General features: G+C 44.3%; 1 protein-coding gene across 4 annotated transcripts in view; it reads left to right on the forward strand.

Annotated features, from left to right (window-relative positions):
• The first annotated feature begins 4,316 nt into the window (after positions 1–4,316).
• Positions 4,317–23,349, forward strand: part of rapgef1a (Rap guanine nucleotide exchange factor (GEF) 1a) — a 48,889-nt gene continuing 29,856 nt past the window's right edge. For all 4 annotated transcript variants that reach the window (XM_070446917.1, XM_070446916.1, XM_024002876.2 and 1 more), the window contains exons 1-7: positions 4,317–4,514; positions 18,822–18,967; positions 19,205–19,383; positions 19,921–20,077; positions 20,402–20,490; positions 20,628–20,786; positions 23,204–23,330. In XM_070446917.1, the coding sequence (XP_070303018.1) occupies positions 4,487–4,514; positions 18,822–18,967; positions 19,205–19,383; positions 19,921–20,077; positions 20,402–20,490; positions 20,628–20,786; positions 23,204–23,330 (885 nt within the window). In that variant the 5' untranslated portion in view covers positions 4,317–4,486. The remainder of the gene's footprint in view (positions 4,515–18,821; positions 18,968–19,204; positions 19,384–19,920; positions 20,078–20,401; positions 20,491–20,627; positions 20,787–23,203; positions 23,331–23,349) is intronic.

Consider the following 23,349-nt stretch of genomic DNA (forward strand, 5'->3'; position numbering starts at 1 on the left):
TACTAATTGAGTGTATGTAAACTTCTGACCCACTGGGAAAGTGATGAAAGAAATAAAAGCTGAAATAAATAATTCTCTCTACTATTATTCTGACATTTCACATTCTTAAAATAAGTGGTGATCCTAACTGACCTAAAACAGAGAAATTTTACTTGGATTAAATGTCAGGAATTGTGAAAAACTGAGTTTAAATGTATTTGGCTAACGTGTATGTAAACTTCCGACTTCAACTGTATGTGTGACTTCCATGTTGATGTCCTCTTTGCGGGGGAGAGGCATAGGTCTGATCTGAGGGGGCCTAAATGGGGTGTGGGCATGGTTGACTTGAGGGGGTGTTGATTGGCTGGGGTGGGGGTGTGTATGTGGCTGGTGGTGTTGTGGTCTGGATGTAGGTCCTCTCAGCATGGGTCCTCTATGTGTAGGTCCAGGGGGAGGGGTCCCGCAGGTCTGGGAGAGTGTCTTGCTGGTCTGTTCGGGGTGTCTATTGATCTGTTGCTCCTGTATGAAGTGTTGGGACTGCGTTTGAGAGCAATGTCCTTTAGAGTCCGGGTGAAGGTGGGCACTGCTGCCTTGTATAGGTGGACCTGGTCATAGAGGCAGTTCAAGTCAAGGGTGGAGTGGTGGGCCAGGAAAATATTTGGTTTTGAGGCACAGTCATGGGAAATACTTGCGTTTACCCACTGTATGGTAGCAGGGTGGAAGTCTTTTCGTGGTAGCAGGGTGGAGATAACCACTTGTGCATTGGGGAAAGTAGAAGAAGCTTTTTCAATCACTCCCTTCAGTGCTGTGGCCACCATTTCCTGCTGTGTTCTCAGGTCATTTGTGCCTGTGTGTATTATTATGTGACTAGGTGAACCTAGTTGGTCCTCAGACAGAAGGTCTAGGGCGCGCTGGGTGTTTGGACATCAGAGTTTAGACACACTGCGTTTGGCAAAAAGTTGTTTTTCTTGTATATATTTCCCATTTGAGTCCATAAGGAGTATAATCTGTGTCTTGTGTGTGTCCTCAGTGGGTGTGGGGTTGTCAGGAGGGCTATCAGGGTGGCTGACAGGGGGGGCAACCCTGGGCTTGGGGTTCTTCGTTTGTCTGTTCTGCTGTGATGTCGACGCTATGGTCAGGGTCTGGTGTGGACTGTTCTGCTGTGGTGTTGAGACTTTTGTCGGGAGCTGAGGTGGGCTGTTCTGCTAGCTTCTCTGCGGAGGTGGCCACCTCTCTAGTGGGTTGTTCTCTGTCACACGCCATCTCCCTCACTCTCTTCTCCAGCAGTCTGATTCTCTCCTCTAGTGCTCGGTTCTTCTCCTGCTCTTGCTTTTTATATTGTTGAAGTTGTCTCACCACAGTCCAGAGTGCAGATATGTCCATCTCCACCTCCAGCTCTCCGGGTCTGGTTAAGGGGGTGTTATTGTGCTGGACTGTTGTCAGGGTCTGTGCTGACTGGAGTGTAATCACCTGCTGTTCCAGCTCCACCTGACTTACCTCCAGCTGGGTAAATGTATCCTTCATTTCAATGAGGGGGTAGTACTCTGTGCTGGGAGATTGACTTTCCGCTTGGGGTTGCTCGTCTGCGGGGTTATATAATGAAGAGGTCTGGTCTGACCCGCTTGGGGTGGGGGTATCTTTCTCAAGGGAGAGCTTCTCCTGCTGGGCTAATTCTCTGATTAGGTGAAAGTCAGCTGAAACTGGGGTTGCTCTGAACCAATACTGTTCCAGACTTATAGAGATTTATATTAGCTGACTCAGAGTCCTTGGTGTCTAGTGTCCTGAGTTTCCACCCCTCGTTAACACCCCCCCCACCCCCCTTTTAACAGAGGGGTAGTGTGCTAATATAGCACTGTGCCATGCCAGGGGATGGTTTGTGTGGAAGATGAGGTTGCTGATGTTCCCATTTTTATAATAGTCAGCAAAAAGTGTGTCTTGATTTTCCATAAGGAGCTTCATTTTGTGATATTTTCTTGCCTTATCATTCTTTACATACACAGGGTGCTGTATTTGAATTACCTCTGAACAGCGGGAGGCAGCTTCTAAGGCCTCTCCATTTGTTTGGAGTAGACTGCGACTTTCCTGCCATTGTTGGGCTAACGGTATTTGACACCTCTCACTTGACACGTCAGTGCTAATTGAAGTTGTATCAAGCTTGGCAGCCTTAATTTAGCATTCAGTCCTTATAATGTAATGTATTTTTCTTCTTGGCGTTTGGAAATAAAATATAGCTTCAGACTAAACATGACTCACTCAGTTCCAGGTTGGATGGTGTTTTCAGGTTTCTGTTGTTTTCCAGAGCATTTGCTGTATAGCGTTGGAATAATAATCTTTGGTAATTGTAAGCCTTCCAGGTGATTCCATAATTCCGTCCAAAATCAGGTTGTAAGTTTTGATTTGGAGTGAAGGTTATGTTGTAAAAGGTAGCATCCTGTATATGTTCCTGACAAAATAATCTAAGTTTATCTAACTCTAAATCTATATATTTTTTAAAGATTCTCTCTCTCTCACTCTCTCTCTCATCTATCTATCCTACCCTGCCTTTCTAAAGTCTTCGAAAGCCAAGTTAACATACAGATCACCGACCATTTCGAATCCCACCGTACCTTCTCCGCTATGCAATCTGGTTTCCGAGTGGGTCATGGGTGCACCTCAGCCACGCTCAAGGTCCTAAACGATATCATAACCGCCATCGATAAAAGACAATATTGTGCAGCCGTCTTCATCAATCACCGCATTCTTATCGGCAGACTCAACAGCCTTGGTTTCTCAAATGACTGCCTCGCCTGGTTCACCAACTACTTCTCAGATAGAGTTCAGTGTGTCAAATTGGAGGACCTGTTGTCCGGACCTCTGGCAGTCTCCATGGGGGTGCCACAAGGTTCAATTTTTGTGCCAACTTTTTTCTCTGTATACATCAATGATGTCGCTCTTGCTGCTGGTGATTCTCTGATCCACCTCTATGCAGACGACACCATTCTGTATACTTCTGGCCCTTTTTTGGACACTGTGTTAACAAACCTCCAGACGAGCTTCAACGCCATACAACACTCCTTCTGTGGCCTCCAACTGCTCCTAAATGCTAGTAAAACTAAATGCTTGCTCTTCAACCGATCGCTGCCCGCACCCACCCGCCCGTCTAGCATCACTACTCTGGACGGTTCTGACTTAGAATATGTGGACAACTACAAATACCTAGGTGTCTGGTTAGACTAAACTCTCCTTCCAGACTCACATTAACCATCTCCAATCAAAAATTAAATCTAGAATCAGCTTCCTATTTCGCAACAAAGCATCCTTCACTCATGCTGCAAAACATATCCTCGTAAAACTGACTATCCTACCGATCCTTGACTTCGGCAATGTAATTTACAAAATAGCCTCCAACACTACTCAGCAAATTGGATGTAGTCTATGACAGTGCCATCCGTTTTGTCACCAAAGCCCCATATACTACCCACCACTGCGACCTGTATGCTCTCGTTGGCTGGCCCTCACTTCATATTCATTGCTAAACCCACTGGCTCCAGGTCATCTATATGTCTTTGCTAGGTAAAGCCCCACTTTATCTCAGCTCACTGGTCACCATAGCAGCACCCACTTGTAGCACGCGCTCCAGCAGGTATATTTCACTGGTCTTCCCCCAAAGACAACTCCTCCTTTGGCCGACCTTTCCTTCCAGTTCTCTGCTGCCAATGACTGGAACGAATTGCAAAAATCACTGAAGCTGGAGTCTTATATCTCCCTCACTAACTTTAAGCACCAGCTATCAGAGCAGCTTACCGATCATTGCACCTGTACACAGCCCATCTGTAAATAGCCCACCCAAATACCTCATCCCCATATTGTTATTTTATTTGTTTGCTCCTTTGCACCCCAGTATCTCTACTCGCACATTCATCTTCTGCACATCTATCACTCCAGTGTTTGTTTGCTAAATTGTTATTATTTCGCCACTATGGCCTATTTATTGCCTTACCTCCCTAATCTTACTACATTTGCACACACTATATAGATTTTTCTATTGCATTATTGACTGTATGTTTGTTTATCCCATGTGTAACTCTGTGTTGTTTGTGTCGCACTGCTTTGCTTTATCTTGGCCAGGTCGCAGTTATAAATTAGAACTTGTTCTCAACTAGCCTACCTGGTTAAATAAAGGTAAAATAAAAATAAACTCATGAATCAGATTATTCTACTAAATCCATCACCGGAGGGCACACTTTTCGTCGCGTGCACTAACATTTCTTCATTCCAGCCACAAGGGGGAGGTATTGATTATGATACTGAACCGAGTTGTCTGCTTCTGGCTGCTAGTCTGCCCATCATCATCATTCTCTCATCGTCGGGGTCTGGCTGGGATAGCAGAAATTGCTGGTTGTTGTATTTGCGTCGGAACTATCAAAGCTCAATCGCTTTGGCTGAAGGATGTGGGATTAAAAGAGAATAAAAGGTCAAAATACCTCCCTGGATTTAATTTGTTCCACGATACTGTCTCTGCTTCGAAATGTCGGGGAAAATAGAGAGTAAACCAGGTAAGCACGGCTAGACTGGACTAAATAGCTAACGGCAGCTAGCTAGGGTTTCCACTACATAACACAGCTACAAATTCAGATTCCACAGCCACAAAGTCAAAATATAGCATTTTGGTCTTAATTTAAGGTTAGGGTTATTACGGTTAGTTTGGAAATATGAGTTGAAGAAGATAAATTGTATAAATGGGCGGGGTTTAGCCATAATTAGGATTTTGTGGCTATGTTAACTAGTGACGACCTCTCGCTAGATGCTAGTCAGTCTGATTTGTCTGCCTTTTTTCTTCTAGCTAGAAATACGGCCGCATCACCCACCAAACGTTCACATTCTGTCGCAGCGTTAGCTAGGTAGCTACTACCTAGTCAATATTGGTCAAACATTCAATCAGTGTTTAACTTGCTAACATTAGCTAGCTAACCAGGCAAAGTTAGATTGCTAACATTGGCTAGGCTACCTGCATTGGTAGCCTAGCTAACTGAGTTAACGTGATTGAAATGGGAAAACACAACTTTCATATTTATTACAATGTTGCTATAAATATATTCGCATTTAATTAGTTATCTAGCTAGCTAGTTTTTTTTAATTCTGAAAAGAACTGGTGGCGAATTTATAGAATGTCTAGCAAACTAGCTAGCTAAGATAGCTAGTTTTCGAGTTAGTTAACGTCAGCTGTCGAGCTACAGTCTGAATAGCCCGAATAGAAACTTGTTTTGACAGTATTGATAGTAACGTTAACAAGGTAGCTAGTTAATTATAGCTACATCATAATCTAGTTTGCTTGTCACTGTTACTTTTAAAATACACAGTGACAGTAGCCGTCATTCATTCTAGGTTACCTGATAAATATGGTCTAGCTAGCAATGTAGTAGTAGTGTTTTCTCCATCCCTATGATTTACAGCCAGTAGCTGTCAGGGTTGGTTATTACCCACCACCACCTGCTCTGACCTTCCTGATCAGGGACTAGCTATTCGAGGAGAATAACAAGTACTTTGTCTCATTCACAGTGTGAGAGTCTTGCCCTTCTCATGGGTTATTGAGAAATAGTGTGAGTCATAGTTCACTGAAAACCTTCCTACATCCTCTTTGGCTGGAGAGTCACTTCTAGCTACTTCAGTCAAGTGTCCCCATCTGTAGCCAGTATGTATGTGTTCTATGTATTTAGTGAGTTGACACTAGAGAGCTAGTTGAGTCTGCTAAGGAGTCAGTCAACCCATCTTTTTTGCCACCTTCAAATGAATTGGGTGTGTTTATGATGAAATGTGTTACTCATACCTGCCATACAATTCAGGAATGATCAGATTAAAGTTTATACTGTTTCAGAGAAGACTTCAGGCCTATTGATTTGCTCTCTGTTGGGTTGTTGCGTGTTTAGAAATGTACATACATCTGGAATTCTAAATGGCAGGGCCAGCACTAATCTCAGGAGGTGTTGTTCACTACTGGTTCATGGTGAACTAGAAGTGGTAGGATCAGGATATCCTTGTTGAGTGTGTGCTGTGATTCTGATCAGTGGCAGCTGGTTGTTGTTGGTTGAATGACTGTGGACAAGCTAACGCTTTAATAACAGTGTTGACTCATCGGATGTGTAATTACAGTGGTGTTCAAATGAGCTGATTAGATATAATCAACTCTAGTCTTAAGCGGCCATTGGCAACACATTCCTTTTAGATTGCTGAAAAAAATTGTGTTGGCTATCTAGGAGTGCACATTAAGAGCTTCCCAGCAGTGGTTGTCAGAGGAAGGCCTTCTTGCTGCCATACAAAGTAGATCCTGTCCCTTTGGGCTCGAACCAGGTACCTTCTGCACATCAACAATATGCACTCACAAAGCAGCGTTACCTATCACTCCAAAAAAGCCTTGGTCTTTGCGGCGCAAGGGAAACAACTAGCTTACTTCAAGTCTCAGGGGGAGTTTCATCACTTGCACAAGGGATGCTACTAGCATACCGCCCAACAAGCTAGCGATTCCAAATGGGCTAGGCAACACAGATGGGTGGGGGGAATTGCAGTACTGTGTTTTATTTTAAATTATGTCATTTTTATGTTTTGCAGGCTAAATGTTACCAGAGCCAGCAGATCAGTTTGGAACAGTCTGAGGCCCTATTGTATATGTGTTCTCTCTTGTAGCTATGATTCTTGATACTTTCCCACTGAGAGATAACTATAGAGGCTATGTCTTTGTTGTGGCAATTTTTTAAACAATTTACCTTAATCTTCAGTAATCCTCCCACTGGTTCTCTGCAGTTCCTCTTGGTCTAGGGCCGTATCCACAAAGCGTCTCAGAGTAGGAGTGCTGATCTAGGATCTGTCCATACAATCATATTAATTATGAATAAAACCCCCAAAACTGATCCTAGATCAGAACTCCTACTCAGAGACGCTTTGTGGAAACGGGCGCTGATAAGTTCTGATGCATCATTATGCGTGACCTACATTTGTGGTTCTTTTGGGGGGTTACTAACAGTCATGACTCAGTCATACTAGCCAGCAGATCCGACCCGCTTGTTTACAACTGCTTACAGCTGCACTAGGGTAGGTAGAAGCCACAGCATCCATTTTGGAAAGGCAGTGTCAGCCAATCAGCTCTTTTGTTGTTCAACGAGACATTCTAGAAGAAAAAGAAACGCACACCTATTAGGCGAGGTGCTGGCTAGCGGAGTTGAAAACTTGAAAATAAAGGAGAGCCGCACACTCTAGCTCAGATGCAAAAATGTAATGTCCAACGTTTCGACAGCCAAGCTGTCTTCATCAGGGTATGATCAAACACTGCGGTATGACTCGTTTATATAGTGTCAAAAGACACAGGTGCCTGTAATCATGGCCAAGTGTGGCCTAATATCATTGGTTAATTATCAAATATTAAAATGGCATACAAAGAACAGCATACAAAAAAACAAATGGATAGCATACGATCATAGATTCATTTTAGACTGCACAAGCAGACAAACAATTACAATGGCAAAGTCACAATAATCACAAGAATGGCTTCAGATCAAAGTCTACGTTGAGACCGAAGGGAGCAAGGGTCTTTAAATTAAAGATCCAGGCAGCCTCTCGTTTTAACAAATTATCAAGGTCACCCCCTCTCCTAAGGAGGGTGACATGTTCGATGCCAATATAACGCAGAGACGAAATCGAGTGGTTTGCTTCCAAAAAGTGGGCCGCAACTGGGTAAGTCAAGATTTTGCACCTAATGGTGCTACGATGCTCTGAGATACGTACTTTTAATTCGCGCTTTGTTTTACCCACATAATTTTTACCACAAGGACAAGTTATAAGATAAATAACTGCCTTAGTGGAGCATGTGATAACACCTTTGATTGGGATCTGTTTCCCTGTTTGTGGGTGTTTGAAGGATCTACATTTATAAGTGCCATTGCATTGAGCACAGCCATTACACTTGTAATTTCCATCCAGTAGGGGCGCRAATAGAGGTTGTTCAGGAATATCTTGGGGTGGTAAATCAGRGTGTACCAATTGGTCTCTGAGATTTCTGCCCSGSGAGAATAYGACCAAGGGAHGGTCAGAAAACACATTACCGAGACTATCATCGGATTTTAGAATGTGCCAATGTTTGTGAACAATTCCCTTAATTTGTTCAGAGCACTTAGAATAGCGGGTAGTTAGAACGCAAGAATGCGTCTTTTTGCGAGACTGACCTTGAAAAAGGTCATGTCTCTTTTTGTTTTGAATTTTCTCAATGGCAATATTAATCTGATCATTTTTGTACCCCCTCTCCTTGAATTTACTTTGCGTCTCAGCCATATTTCTGTCGAAATCTGAATGTTTTTTGCAAATTACACTATATAAACGAGTCATACCGCAGTGTTTGATCATACCCTGATGAAGACAGCTTGGCTGTCGAAACGTTGGACATTACATTTTTGCATCTGAGCTCCTAGAGTGTGCGGCTCTCCTTTATTTTCAAGTTCAACGAGACATGCCATTCCATAATGGCTGCTGTTGCTACTGCTAGCAAAAAACAAAACAAATGCTTTATTGTCACACACAGGATGGGTGCAGTGAAATGTGTTGCTTTACAAGGTCAGCCATAGTAGTACGGTTCCCCTGGAGCAAATTAGGGTTAAGTGTCTTTCTCAATGGTACATCAACAGATATTTCACCTTGTCGGCTCGAGTATTCGAACCAGCGACCTTTCGGTTACTGGCCCAACGCTCTTACTGCTGGCCCTACATCATGTCCTCCTCTCCCTCCTAGAACGGTACAGATGTAGGGTCTAGCATGAGGATGAATATGGACGTTTTCTTAACGAGCAGTCATTCAATCTTCTTGTTGTAGGAAACGGAGGGCAGAGCATACCGCCATCCACATCAACCTGGCTGTAGTGGAGCGGGTCGAGAGCTTCAAGTTCCTCAGTGTCCACATCACTAAGGAATTAGCATGGTCCACACACAGGAGGCTAAAAAGATTTTGCATGGGCCCTCAGATCCTCAAAATGTTGTACAGCTGCACCATTGATAGCATCTTGACTGGCTGCATCACCCCTTGGTATGGAAACTGCTTGGCATCTGACAGAGGCACTACAAAGGGAAGTGCGTACAGCCCTGGGGCCGAGCTCCCTGCCATCTTGGACCTATATAACAGGCGGTGTCAGAGGAAGGCCCTTAAAATTGTCAACGACTGCTAAATAGTTAACCAAATAGCTACCCGGACTATCTGCTATTTACACAAACTCTTTTGATTCATCACATACGCTGCTGCTACTGCTTATTATCTATCTGGTTGCCTTGTCACTTCTGCCCTACCCATATGTACATATTTACGTTAATTACCTTGTACCCCTGCACATCTACTCAGTACTGGTACCCTGTGTATATAAACCAAGTTATCGTTACTTGTTGTGTATTTATTCCTTGTGAAATTATCTTTCTATTATTTTTTGATTTTTCTCTCTGCATTGTTGGGAAGAGTCCGTAAGTAAGCATTTCACTGTTAGTCTACACAATTTGATTTGATAGATAGATTTGTGTAACAGTTGGGATAATGGGACAATTCTAAGTGCAACGCATTTCTCATCCCTGAATTGATGTACGTTTTTTTCCTAGCCATATCTCTCGCCAGCTCCACAGTGTCTTAATATACACAGGAATGCTGTCCGACCCTAGTGCAGCTGTAAGCAAGGGGGACGGATCTGCTGGCTACAGTCATGCCTGTTCTGTTCTCGCCTTTCTTTGCAACCATGGTGGAGCGATTTCCACCCTTGCACAGAGACCGAGCAAACAGGGGAGTGGTTACTGCACCCTCTTGCTCATGTAAATGTTCTTTTCAAGTTAGCTAGACTGGCTGTTGCAGATGGATATATAGCATTCAGGCCATGTTGTTAAAAGTAGCTAGGAACAGTTATTCTCTACACTCAAAATAGTAATTGAAGAACTAAGCTAAGTTCCAGTAGCATTGTGTTCTAGTTAAATGAGTTTTGAAATAGAGGAAGTAATGAGTAGGACCCGGAAGTTCTAAAACAGGCTATGTAGGCTAATGTCTAAATTTATCTATTACAGGAAGTGAAATGGTTCAGCCCTCACAATGTTGGAAACTGATGCCGTGGCCATATAGGCTAGGTTATCTTTTGGTTTAATAGTCTGGCTGCTTGAAGACCTGAGAGTAAAGTGACCCTTTATAACTTGTGGAGCAGCGGGACATGTCAAATAAGTACATTCAACAACATCAGAGAGCAGTCAGAACCCATACATACAAAGGCTCCTTTTGGCATTTCAATGTCATGGTGTTGGTGTAAAGTAGGAGCAAAAAGGTGTGTTATACAGAGGAAACCGAAACATTGATCCTGAATTTGGACATCTGCCTGTTCTGTTTAAGTTAACGCTGACATGAAGGCACAATGTTTTGCTACCTCTTTATTGTTGTGATTTCTGATGATTGTTCCCTAGTTCTTTTTCTATTTTATCTTGACCCCATTTGTTGTTGAATGTCCATAGATGGATCAATTCTGTCGCTCATGATCAATTAATTCATTTTCTTAGTAACTCAAGCACTGCTCAATTTTGTGCCCTGTTTGCTATTGGGCTATTGCATTGGAGTGTTTCTTACAACTCATTATAATGGCCTCTGTGTATTAGCCTACTTGATGACTGGGTGTGCCGTAGATGTTGCTGGCAGTAGGTGTGAGCAGCAAACGTAGGCCTTTTTGTATTGCTTCAACCTGTCTACACCGCTTAAATCAATAAGCAACTCAATGTTTGGGTTAGGTAAAATATGGGTGCTTATATTTGACCTGTTTCACACATGTGTAACCTGTACAAGTGTGTGGTGTGAAATGCAAAAAACACATTTCCATATCCCACTCCCCCTGAGACACCCTCAGAGAGTGGGGTCACGGCATGGACCAGCCATTATTGACGGCGACCCGGGAGCAATTAGAGTTAAGTGCTCAAGGGCAGCCGGCCGGCCAGATAGCTGCGTCCTTCCAGACAGATATGTAGGTCCGGCCGGCCAGCCAGTTAGATCAGCCATTCTTGACTGCGACCCTAGAGCAATTAGGGTTAAATAGTGTTAAGTGCTTAAGGGCAGATCGATCGATTTTTCCTCTAGTCGGCTCTGGGATTCGAACTACCAACCTTTTTGTTACTGGCCCAACGCTCTAACTGCTAGGCTACTTGCCGGTGTAAGCTGTTTATTGAAAGTCTTGACTGAAATAATAGTGTACAGTTATTGTAGTGGGACTGGGAGTACATACAGTCTTTTCACACCCACATTTGTGTCCGCCGATCCTGATGATCACTCTTATCGCTGAATGCAGAAATGATATGACGGCAATAGATTTGATTGATTTCTTCTGGAGATCTAGTGGGCATTAGCGAGGTTCACGGCGTTGTTGTCCTTTCCACATGATGCCTGTCTACCATTGGACACGTGTCCGAACTCCGGTGAATGTAAGGCCCCTGCTGCTCAGGCAAAACTTGAGTTGAGCAGACAAGCTGTTGCCACGGGCGTCTCCAGGGGCAGAATTGAGTTGAGCAGACAAGCTGTTGCCACGGGCGTCTCCAGGGGCAGAATTGAGTTGAGCAGACAAGCTGTTCCACAGCGCTCCAGGGCAGAATTGAGTTAGCACAAGCTGTTGCCAACGGACGTCTCCAGGGGCAGAATTGAGTTGAGCAGACAAGCTGTTGCCACAGTTGCTTCCAGGGGCAGAATTGAGTTGAGCAGACAAGCTGTTGCCACAGCGTCTCCAGGGGCAGAATTGAGTTGAGCAGACAAGCTGTTGCCACAGGTGTCTCCAGGGGCAGAATTGAGTTGAGCAGACAAGCTGTTGCCACAGGCGTCTCCAGGGCAGAATTGAGTGAGCAGACAAGCTGTTGCACACAGGTCTCCAGGGCAGAATGTTGGCAACAAAGCTGTTGCCACAGGCGTCTCCAGGGGCAGAATTGAGTTGAGCAGACAAGCTGTTGCCACGGACGTCTCCAGGGGCAGAATTGCGGTGTGTGGTGTGCAGCACTCCACACCGTCTGCCCTCGGGTCTGCACCGATGTGGAACTTATGGAGCTTTTGTGGAAACCACTGCACATTAGGAGGCTCAAGTGTAGCACTGCACAGGGAAAGGGAATCATAACATGCATAGATCTAGTTTTTATATTGCTACGTGACATGTCTATGAAATTAGCAGGAGACAACAACACACCCAGTGACAATCATAGTTTTTCTCCATAGATTTGAAAACTGCCTCTTAAAGGAGAAGTCCACTTAATTTGAACATAATCTGTATTTTGGATGTAAATGGCATGTTATAGAAGTACCCAGACCCTTTTTTGCACTCTCACTTGTTTTTGAGAAACTTATCCCACTAGCTATACTTCCTCGTGCTCGTTCAGCAGTTGTGCACACAGGTTGCACAGAGAAGTATCACTCGAGTTGTACAAAATAGAATATAACTTTGCAGATAAAGTTCGTAATGACACAATTTCATGTGTCCAACATCAAAAGGCCTGCATCACTGTACTGAGAGTGTTGTCGTTTATAAAATAACTTATTTGGGGCGTTTGTTCATGTTTTATCTGTGCCCCGGCAACTGCTGAACGAGCATGAGGAAGTATATCGCTGGTGGGGTAAGTTTCAAGTGAGATCGCATAAAAAGTGTCTGGGCACTTCTATAAAATATCCACACCTCTGGTATGCTCCCATAGTGATTCAGTGATCCAACTCGATTCAAAACTTATTTTTTTGCGTCTGATAAGAGGGAGCATACCAGAGTTCCAGACATTCCTTATTTTCTTTATACTTTCTTCTGTCTTGCAACTGAGAAATTGGATGTGCATATTCTTCTCTTTTCTACACTTCTATTACATGCCATTTACAGTGGCAAGAAAAAGTAGGTGAACCCTTTGGAATTACCTGGGGTTCTGCATAAATTGGTCATAACATCTGATCTTCATCTAAGTCACAACAATCGACAAACACAGTTTGCTTAAACTAATAACACACAAACAATTATACGTTTTCATGTCTTTATTGAACACACCATGTACACATTCACAGTGTAGGGTGGAAAAAGTATGTGAATCCTTGCATTTAATAACTGGTTGACCCTCCTTTGGCAGCAATAAACTCATACAAACATTTTCTGTAGTTGCGGATCAGACCTGCACAACGGTCAGGAGGAATTTGGGACCGTTCATCTTTTCAAAACTGTTTCAGTTCAACAATATTGTTAAGATGTCTGTTGTGAACCGTTCTCGAGGTCATGCCACAGCATTTTAAATCGGGTTGTGGTCAGGACTCTGACTGGGCCACTCCAGAAGGCGTATTTTCTTCTGTTGAAGCCATTCTGTTGTTGATTTACTTCTGTGTTTTGGGTTGTTGTCCTGTTGCATCACCCAACTTCTGTTGAGCTTTAATTGGTGTACAGATAGACTTAAATTCTCCTGCAAAAATGTCTTGATAAACCTGGGAATTCATTTTTCCATCGATGATAGCAAGCTGTCCAGGCCCTGAGGCAGCCCCAAACCATGATGCTCCCTCCACCATACTTTACAGTTGGGATGAGGTTTTGATGTTGGTGTGCTGTGCCTTTTTTTTTCTCCACACATATTGTTGTGTGTTCCTTCCAAACAACTCAACTTTAGTTTAATCTGTCCACAGAATATTCTGCCAGAAGCGCTGTGGAACATCCCGATGCTCTTTTGGAAACTTCAGACGTGCTGCAATGTTTTTTTTGGACAGCAGTGGCTTCTTCCATGGTGTCCTCCCATGAACACCATTCTTGTTTAGTGTTTAACGTATCGTAGACTCGTCAACAGAGATGTTAGCATGTTACAGAGATTTCTGTAAGTCTTTAGCTGACACTCTAGGATTCTTCTTAACCTCAACCTCACTGTGCTCTTGCAGTCGTCTTTGCAGGACGGCCACTCCTAGGAAGAGTAGCAACAGTGCTGAACTTTCTCCATTGATAGACAATTTGTCTTACCGTGGACTGATGAACATCAAGGCTTTTAGAGATACTTTTGTAACCCTTTCCAGCTTAATGCAAGTCAACAATTCTTAATCTATTTAATCTATTATCTGAGATCTATTTCGTTCGAGGCATAGTTCACATCAGGCAATGCTTCTTGTGAATAGCAAACTGAAATTTTGTGAGGTTTTTTTATAGGGCGCAAGGCAACCAACATCTCCAATCTCTTCTCATTGATTGGACTCCAGGTTAGCTGACTCCTGACTCCAATTAGCTTTTGGAGAAGTCATTAGCCTAGGATATCACATGCTTTTTACAACCTACACCGTGATTGTTTAAATTATGTATTCAATATAGACAAGAAAAATACAATAATTAATATGTTATTAGTTTAACACACTGTGTCTGTCTATTGTTGTGACTAAGATGAAGATCAGATCAAACTTCTGACTAATTTATGCAGAAATCCAGGTTATTACAAAGGGTTCACATACTTTTTCTTGCCACTGTACATCCAAAATACAGATTTGGTTCAAATTAAGTGAACTTCACCTTTACCATTGCCTGATCATCCATTCCGTAGCTATTTCAGAAAGATGTTTACCATGATCTGCCCATGGGAAGACAGAGATTTACTGGGATCTGATAATCAACCTTTTCCTGTAAAAAAATCTCACGTCATAGTTTCCAAACTGGTCAAAGCAACCTAGTTAGCCTGACGAAGACTTGTTGTGACTCTATTCTGGAAACTCATTCATTTTGTTCACTGCAGGCAATCACAATCACAACAACCTGCCTGTTTTAGCGAAAGGGTGGCACATCCCCAGAGACTGATGGGCACTGCCAGGAATTCACAGCAAACACTGGATGAGATGAGCAGTGAATGGACATCCAGACTGCATTCATCCTCATTGACTCTATAGGCAGAAGCATTTCACCCCCAGTTGTGAAGCCTGCTGATTCTCTCTCTAAAGCCATTGACAGCTCCCATGCTTCTGTACACAACGGAAGAGCAGCACAATCATTGGTGTTTATTTATGTACTCAATATCCAGTTTCAACCCCCCCTTTTCACCCATTTAGTATGGGTATGCCAGCAGCATCAAGCTTTTGTTTTCAGTTTCTCTGCAAATCTTCACTACCTCGCAGAGAAGGGGAAATGGGCTGTATCCTGTATAGGCTACCTGAGGTGTTTTGAATGCTGTGCTGTGCACAACTAGTGCCTTCCGAATAGCCTTCACTGATACATAATGTAGCTTAGCGCATTAAGCCCCTTTGTTCAATTTGAGTTTGTAGTCAAATAATATTTCAATTTCGTTTAAATAGTCTGGTTTTCAAGGGAAGCTCACTTAAATTACAAACTTAAGCTACATACACTGAACAAAAATACAGTATAAATACAACATGCAACAATTTCAAAGATTTTATTGAGTTACTAAATTCATTACGCCCTAATCTACGCATTTCCCATGACTGGGAATATGAATATGCATCTGTTGGTCATAGATACCTTTAAAAAAAAGGTAGGAGCGTGGATCAGAAAACCAGTCAGTATCTGGTATGACCACCATTTGCCTCATACAGCGCGACACATCTCCTTCACATAGAGTTGATCAGGCTATTGATTGTGGCCTGTGGAATGTCCCACTCCTCTTCAATGGCTGTGCGAAGTTGCTGGATATTGGCATCCCAAAAATGCTCAATGGGTGACGTCTGGTGAGTAGGCAGGCCATGGAAGAACTGGGACCCGCTGATCCTCAACACTGGGGCCCCACAAGGGTACGTTCTCAGCCCTCTCCTGTACTCCCTGTTCACCCATGACTGCGTGGCCATGCACGCCTCCAACTCAATCATCAAGTTTGCAGACGACACTACAGTGGTAGGCTTGATTACCAACAACGCCGAGACGGTCTACAGGGAGGAGGTGAGGGCCCCCGGAGTGTGGTGTCAGGAAAATAACCTCACACTCAATGTCAACAAAACAAAGGAGATGATCGTGGACTTCAGGAAACAGCAGAGGGAGCACCCCCCTATCCACATCGACGGGACAGTAGTGGGGAAGGTGGAAAGTTTTAAGTTCCTCGGCGTACACATCACGGACAAACTGAATTGGTCCACCCACACAGACAGCGTGGGTAAGAAGGAGCAGCAGCGCCTCTTCAACCTCAGGAGGCTGAAGAAATTTGGCTTGTCACCAAAAGCACTCACAAACTTCTACAGATGCACAATCGAGAGCATCCTGTCAAGCTGTATCACCGCCTGGTACGGCAACTGCTCCGCCCACAACCCTAAGGCTCTCCAGAGGGTAGTGAGGTCTGCACAACGCATCACCGGGGGCAAACTACCTGCCCTCCAGGACACCTACACCACCCGATGTCACAGGAAGGCCAAAAAGATCATCAAGCACAACAACCACCTGAGCCACTGCCTGTTCACCCCCCTATCATCCAGAAGGCGAGGTCAGTACAGGTGCATCAAAGCGGGGACCGAGAGACTGAAAAACAGCTTCTATCTCAAGGCCATCAGACTGTTAAACAGCCATCACTAACATTGAGTGACTGCTGCCAACATACTGACTCATCTCTAGCCACTTTAATAATGAAAAAGTCAATGCAACTTTATATAATGTTTACATACCCTACATTACTCATCTCATATGTATATACTGTCCTCTATACCATCTACTGCATCTTGCCATCTTTATGTAATACATGTACCACTAGCCACTTTAAACTATGCCACTTTATGTTTACATACCCTACTCTATACCATCTACTGCATCTTGCCTATGCCGTTCTGTACCACCACTCATTCATATATCTTTATGTACATATTCTTTATCCCTTTACACTTGTGTGTGTATAAGGTAGTAGTTGTGGAATTGTTAGGTTAGATTACTTGTTGGTTATTACTGCATTGTCGGAACTAGAAGCACAAGCATTTCGCTACACTCGCATTAACATCTGCTAACCATGTGTATGTGACTAATAAAATTTGATTTGATTGATTTGATTTGATTTACTGCATCTTGCCTATGCCGTTCGCCCATCGCTCATTCATATATTTTTATGTACATATTCTTATTCATTCCTTCACACTTGTGTGTATAAGGTAGTTGTTGTGAAATTGTTAGGTTATATTACTTGTTAGATATTACTGCATGCTCGGAACTAGAAGCACAAGCATTTCGCTACCCTCGCATTAACATCTGCTAACCATGTGTATGTGACAAATAAAATTGGATTTGGATGTGGAGGTCCCGGGCTGGCACGGTTACACGTGGTCTGCGGTTTTGAGGCCGGTTGGATGCACTGCCAAATTCTCTAAAATGACATTGGAGGCGGCTTATGGTAGAAAAATTTACATTAAATTCTCTGGCAACAGCTTAGGGGGACATTCCTGCAGTCAGCATGCCAATTGCACACTCCCTCAGCACGTGAGACATCTGTGGAATTGTGGTGTGTGACAAAACTGCACATTTTAAAGTGTCCTTTTATTTCCCCAGCACAAGGTGGAACTGTGTAATGATCATGCTGTTTAATCAACTTCTTAATATGCTACACCTGTCAGGTGGAGGGATTATCTTGGTAAAGGAGAAATGCTCACAAACAAGGATGTAAACAAATTTGTGGACAAAATCTGAGAGAAATAAGATTTCTGTGCATATGGAAATGTTCTGAGATCTTTTATTTCAGCTCATGAAACATGGGACCAACACTTTACATGTTGCGTTTATTTTTGATCAGTGTATTTATTTCCTTACCTTGTTATCAGTCTATGGAAAGGAGAGACTATAGTCAACATTTTTGGGTTTGTTTACGTAGCCACTGCCACAATCCGCTAACTGTAGTTAGCAACTTCCTTCAAACTGCACACAGAGACATAAAAATGGTATCCACGAGTTCATCTGGGGAAGTAGATAAATGGCTTCATTGCCATAATCCTGAAGTATCCCTTTAAGGTCAGCTGGCTAACAGTCTTGTGGAGCACAGAAGTCCGGGTTGGCTGGTTTTGAACCCAATCGGTCACACAGGCATGCACAGTGCAGCACCGCCTGCAGTCAACTCTTAGAGGGCCGTGATGGGAGCCAGATTGTTTGGATATCATGAGAAAACATGTAGTATTGTAAATAAACTGCTAGTTGCCATAGCAGTGGTCTATCCAGATTCGGGGTGTTGGGGTTGTGGGGAATCGCTGCTCTCATAACAGTGAGCACAAGTGAGGGTACGCCTTTTGTCATGTAGTGTGTTAAGTCACCACTTAAACACTCCCTAATAAATAGTCCCATGTGCAACACATCATTCCGCAGAAGGTTCTCTCATACAGCTGATGTCATTGTGTCCCAGCCCTTTTGCCTGTACGGGTTGCTAAAGGATTAATTTGGGCCATGGCCTTCATGCAGTTGACAATGAAAAACAGGCAGATTTGTTTTATGTATTTTAGGTTTTGAGGGTAACCATTATTTCTATACAGTTGAAGTACAGTACATGTTATGTTTTATGAGGACAGATTACAAGGCTCTCACTCATATTATGCAGTTAAGGCTAATATGTGTACTTTGTTGGTGAGGTAGGCCTATCTATTATCCCACTCTGACAAAAATTCACTTTTGAGGAACACATGCACAAAATCTTCAGAGGATCTCTCCTATATTGATTGTTCTTCAGAATTTACGTGCTTACTATTTCTTATAGGCCGAAGTTCTGAACAAATGCAGTTGGGAGAGGTTGTGTTTCATGTAACATTAAATGAAACTTCCATAGTTTGACATGCGGTGTCTCGAAAAGTGACTTTCTAACTAGTGTTCTCTCAATTCACGCTCCCTTGATTATGAAGATTAGCGGTTCTTCTCTTAACTCTGCCTCTCTCTCTTTCCCTCTCCTCCTCAGACTCCCAACGCTCCCATTTGTCTTCCTTCACCATGAAGCTTATGGACAAGTTCCACTCTCCCAAAATCAAAAGGACACCCTCAAAGAAAGTCAGTAAGCCGCCTTTAGAACATGGTGTCAAGACTGCGGAGAAACCTGCTAACAAGGTGTGTTTAATGTATATATTTCTCCCTCTACATAGGCCTCAAGTTTTTGCTGTGCCCGTCTCAAAAATTGCAATTAGTTGTTGATTTATATCCTACAAGAAAACAGTGAGACTGTGAAGGCAGAGTGACAAACAAAACCTCATGTTATGCAATAATCACACAACCAAGATGCCATTACTAAAAGTAATGCCATGCCAGCAAGTTCACGATTGCTCTCACGTTGTCTTACTTTTGCAGAGTCTGAGTCGGTTAGAGGAGCAAGAGAAAGACGTGGTCAGTGCCTTGCGTTACTTCAAGACCATCATTGACAAGATGGCGGTGGACAAGAAGGTGCTGGAGATGTTACCAGGCTCTGCCAGTAAGGTCCTGGAGGCCATCCTGCCTTTAGTCCAAGTGGACGCAAGGATCCAGCACAGGTGAGTCTGGCCCAGGGGATATACAGTGCATTCGGAAAGTATCCAGACCCCTTGACCTTTTCCACATTTTGTTATGTTACAGCCTTATTCTAAAATGGATTAAATAGTTTGCTTTCCTCATCAATCTACACACAATACCCCATAATGACAAAGCAAAACATTTTTCTATAATGTATTTTGAAAAACCTGTTTTTGCTTTGTCGTTATGGGGTTATTGTGTGTAGATTGAGGGGGGGAAATGGTTTAATACATTTTAAAATAAGGCTTTAACGTAACGAAATGTGGGAAAAGGGAAGGGGTCTGAATACTTTCCGAATGCACTGTATCTGGAGCTTGTTGGCCCATTGAGGGTTTTTAGACAACGCTTCAACCGTTACGAGACGAGATCCAGCCAAATGTCATTTTAAGGTTGCTGATTATGTTAGTTTTAAGGTTGAAATCATGAGGAACCTTCAAAGACTGATACAGAATTGCCAACCAACCATGGAGTGTTTTTGTCAGTCTGTTAGCCCAATCTTTCCTCTGGGGTGTTCACAGCTCGGGGGTGTCCTCCTGTCTGAACCGTGTGTACCAGAGTCTGGGCAATCTCATCCGTTGGTCTGACCAAGTCATGCTGGAGGGGGTCAACCTGGAAGATAAAGAAACCATCGTTACCGTCACCACTGTGATCAAGGCAGTGCTTGATGGTGTTAAGGTAACGTTAGCATACCAGACCGTCACCACTGTGATCAAGGTAGTGCTCAGCGGTGTTAAGGAAAGGTTAGCATACCAGACCGTCACCACTGTGATCAAGGTAGTGCTCAGCGGTGTTAAGGAAAGGTTAGCATACCAGAAAACAAGTAAACATGAAATGTGAGACATCGCAGAATGTGTACCATGTGTGTACCATTTAATGCACGTTATGGTTTTTGGGGAAATGGTAGCTAGCCGTGTACTTAGTACTCTCTCGGTAAGAGATGGTAAAAATGGCTATGAAGTTGTCTAGCATTTATTAACTGCACACGGTGATTGTCCACAGGAGCTAGTGAAACTGACCATAGAGAAACAGGAGCATCCTTCCCCCACGTCTCCTGTCAAACCAGTGCCAGTGGCGACCCCACCCGAGAGGTGAGTGAGCCACGGAGGACATCAATACACTCCTCCACTAACCTCATTCTCTCATATGTTCAGTAAATATATATCAGACTTGATGGTAATTGTACAAGATGTAAAACAACATCAGTTAACAACTTGCATACCCACAGTGCTGCTGAGCTGCCTGCCAATGAGAAGGAGAGTCTGGACAAGAGCTCAGCCATGTCCCAATCTATGGAAGTCCTGACTGAACCCACTGGAGAGGAGGAGGGGGGGGTGGTGGCCCCGCCAAAACCCCCTCTCCCTGGCCTCAAGATGGCTGAACACAAGTAAGAGCTCATTTCATGGAGATGGTGTCTGTTTCATAGCTTCAATATACAGTAGTTCATCAATGGAGCCCCCCTATCACTGGCCCAGACATGTCGCTTCAGGCAAGTCCAAGTCAAGTCTCCAGTATCTCACCTCTCTTTCTTCAAATGGCACAGAGCTGCATATCAATATCATGATCCACGCAGGATACCATTGCATTCTGCAGGATACCATTGCATTCAGACTCAATAAACTGCTTCGGAATGGGAAAAGTTTAACCCCTCATAAGATCATTTAATTGATTGCTCTCAGTCACAGCACAAGGCAGGGTCAAGTCTGCACTGAAGTAGATGCAGTAGCCAAGTCACAAATCACTGATTAGCCAAGACTCAAGTCCCCAACTCTGTATACTTGTTAGGCCTGCCGATAGCACAGCACACAGCTCTCTTGAAAAACGTTCATTGTATACCACTCATCACATTGAATGTCCTTGGATTACAGACCAATGTGATTGCCGCTCGTCTCTTTACAAGAAGACGAGAGGTACAATAGCTGGGAAACTGTGTGTTATAAGTAGTCTTGATTCTTTAGAAAGCTTTATAGACTTTGAAGGGGGTAATAAAGGGAGGTGTCAGAAATTAGACTTCCTCTGGTGAGATAACTGTCACGGCACCATCTCTGAGGCTCTTTTCTTTTGGGAGAAGCTGGGCTCGGCAGAGGCTGGCGAGTTTACGGCCAGAGAGTGACGACAAGGAATGGAAATGGACCAGATTCCAGAGCCCACCACAAACACACTGGACAGCAGCATATCCAGACACTTCTAAATACTTAAAGGCTCTTTGTCTTTCCTTCTGCTCCGAACAGTAGCTCTCTGAATTTCACCTTGCCCGCAGCAGGTGCGGGTAGCTCTCTGAATGTCACCTTGCCCACAGCAGGTGCAGGTAGCTCTCTGAATGTCACCTTGCCCACAGCAGGTGCGGATAGCTCTCTGAATGTCACCTTGCCACAAGCAGGTGCGGGTAGCTCTTCTGAATGTCACCTTTGCCCACACAGGTTGCAGGTAGCTCTCTGATGTCACTTGCCCACAGCAGAGGTTGCGGGATTAGTCTCGATGTGTCACCTTGCACACAGCAGGTGCGGATAGCTCATCTGAATGTCACCTTGCCACAAGCAGTGCGGATAGCTCTTCTGACATGTCACCTTGCCCAAGCAGGTGCAGGTAGCTCTCTGAATGTCACCTTGCCCACAGCGGTGCCGGTAGCTCTCTGAATGTCTTTTTTTTTATTTATTATTATATACATATTTTAAAAAAATTTATCCGCCTTTTCTCCCCCCAATTTTTCGTGGTATCCAATCGCTAGTAATTACTATCCTTGTTCTCATCCGTACAACTCCCGTACGGGCTCGGGAGAGGACCGAAGTCGAAAGTCCATGCGTCCTTTCGAAGCCACAACCCACCAAGCCGCACTGCTTTCTTAAACACAGCGCGCCCTCCAACCCGGAAGCCAAGCCGCACCAATGTGTCGGAGGAAACACCGTGCACCCGCCCCCCTCGGTTAGCGCGCACTGCGCCCGGCCCGCCACAGGAGTCGCTGGAGCGCGATGAGACAAGGATATCCCTACCGGCCAAACCCTCCCTAACCCGGACGACGCTAAGCCAATTGTGCGTCGCCCCACGGACCTCCCGGTCGCGGCCGGCTGCGACAGAGCCTGGGCGCGAACCCAGACTCTGGCTCTCTGAATGTCACCTTGCCCACAGCAGGTGCGGGTAGCTCTCTGAATGTCACCTTGCCCACAGCAGGTGCGGGTAGCTCTCTGAATGTCACCTTGCCCACAGCAGGGTAGCTCTCGACAGCGGTCTGTGTGTCTTACGCAGGGGCACACTGCAGATTTTGTCGTTGTTCTTTTTTGTGGTAATTCGTTTTTATTTTTCTCCTCCCTGGGGTCTTGCCTTGTCACCCTCACCCCACTCCCTAACTGGCATAGAGTATATCCTCCACCTCTTCATCACCACAGCTGCCTGCCTGCCCTGCATCTTGTCATTGGGCCATCTGTGTGCACTGCGGTGTGGAAACAATTCAGTAGCTGCTGCTCTCTCCACCGCTATCTGTTTGTGGAGGGGGGGAAAAGCAGCCAGGCAGTGACCCGTGCACTGCACATTTTTCCCATTGTTCTGCTACTACAGAAGGCTCTCGGAAAGTGTCAGATATTGTATATTATCTCTAAAGCCACCCAGGCCAGTGTCAGTGCAGTCTTTTCCCAACCTCCCTTCACCATACATACTACATAATACATACTACACTGTACACACAGAAGAAGTGAATCCGTCAGTGTACTGTGGCTAGGGCTGCATGCGTGGCTTTTGGAATACTTTGCATTGATGGACATTGCACGCTGCTTCATATTTAAATTATGTCACCCTCTTCTCCCCCTCCAGTCCTCCTGCTCTCCCTCCAAAGAAGCGCCAGTCTGCCCCCTCCCCCACCCGGGTGGCAGTAGTGGCCCCCATGAGCCGCGCCACCAGTGGCTCCAGTCTTCCCATGGGCATCGGCCTCCACAAACAGGTACAGTGACTCCAGTCTT

Source organism: Salvelinus sp. IW2-2015, linkage group LG15 (genome assembly GCF_002910315.2).
Source record: "Salvelinus sp. IW2-2015 linkage group LG15, ASM291031v2, whole genome shotgun sequence".
In the NCBI taxonomy this organism is placed as follows: Eukaryota; Metazoa; Chordata; class Actinopteri; order Salmoniformes; family Salmonidae; genus Salvelinus; species Salvelinus sp. IW2-2015.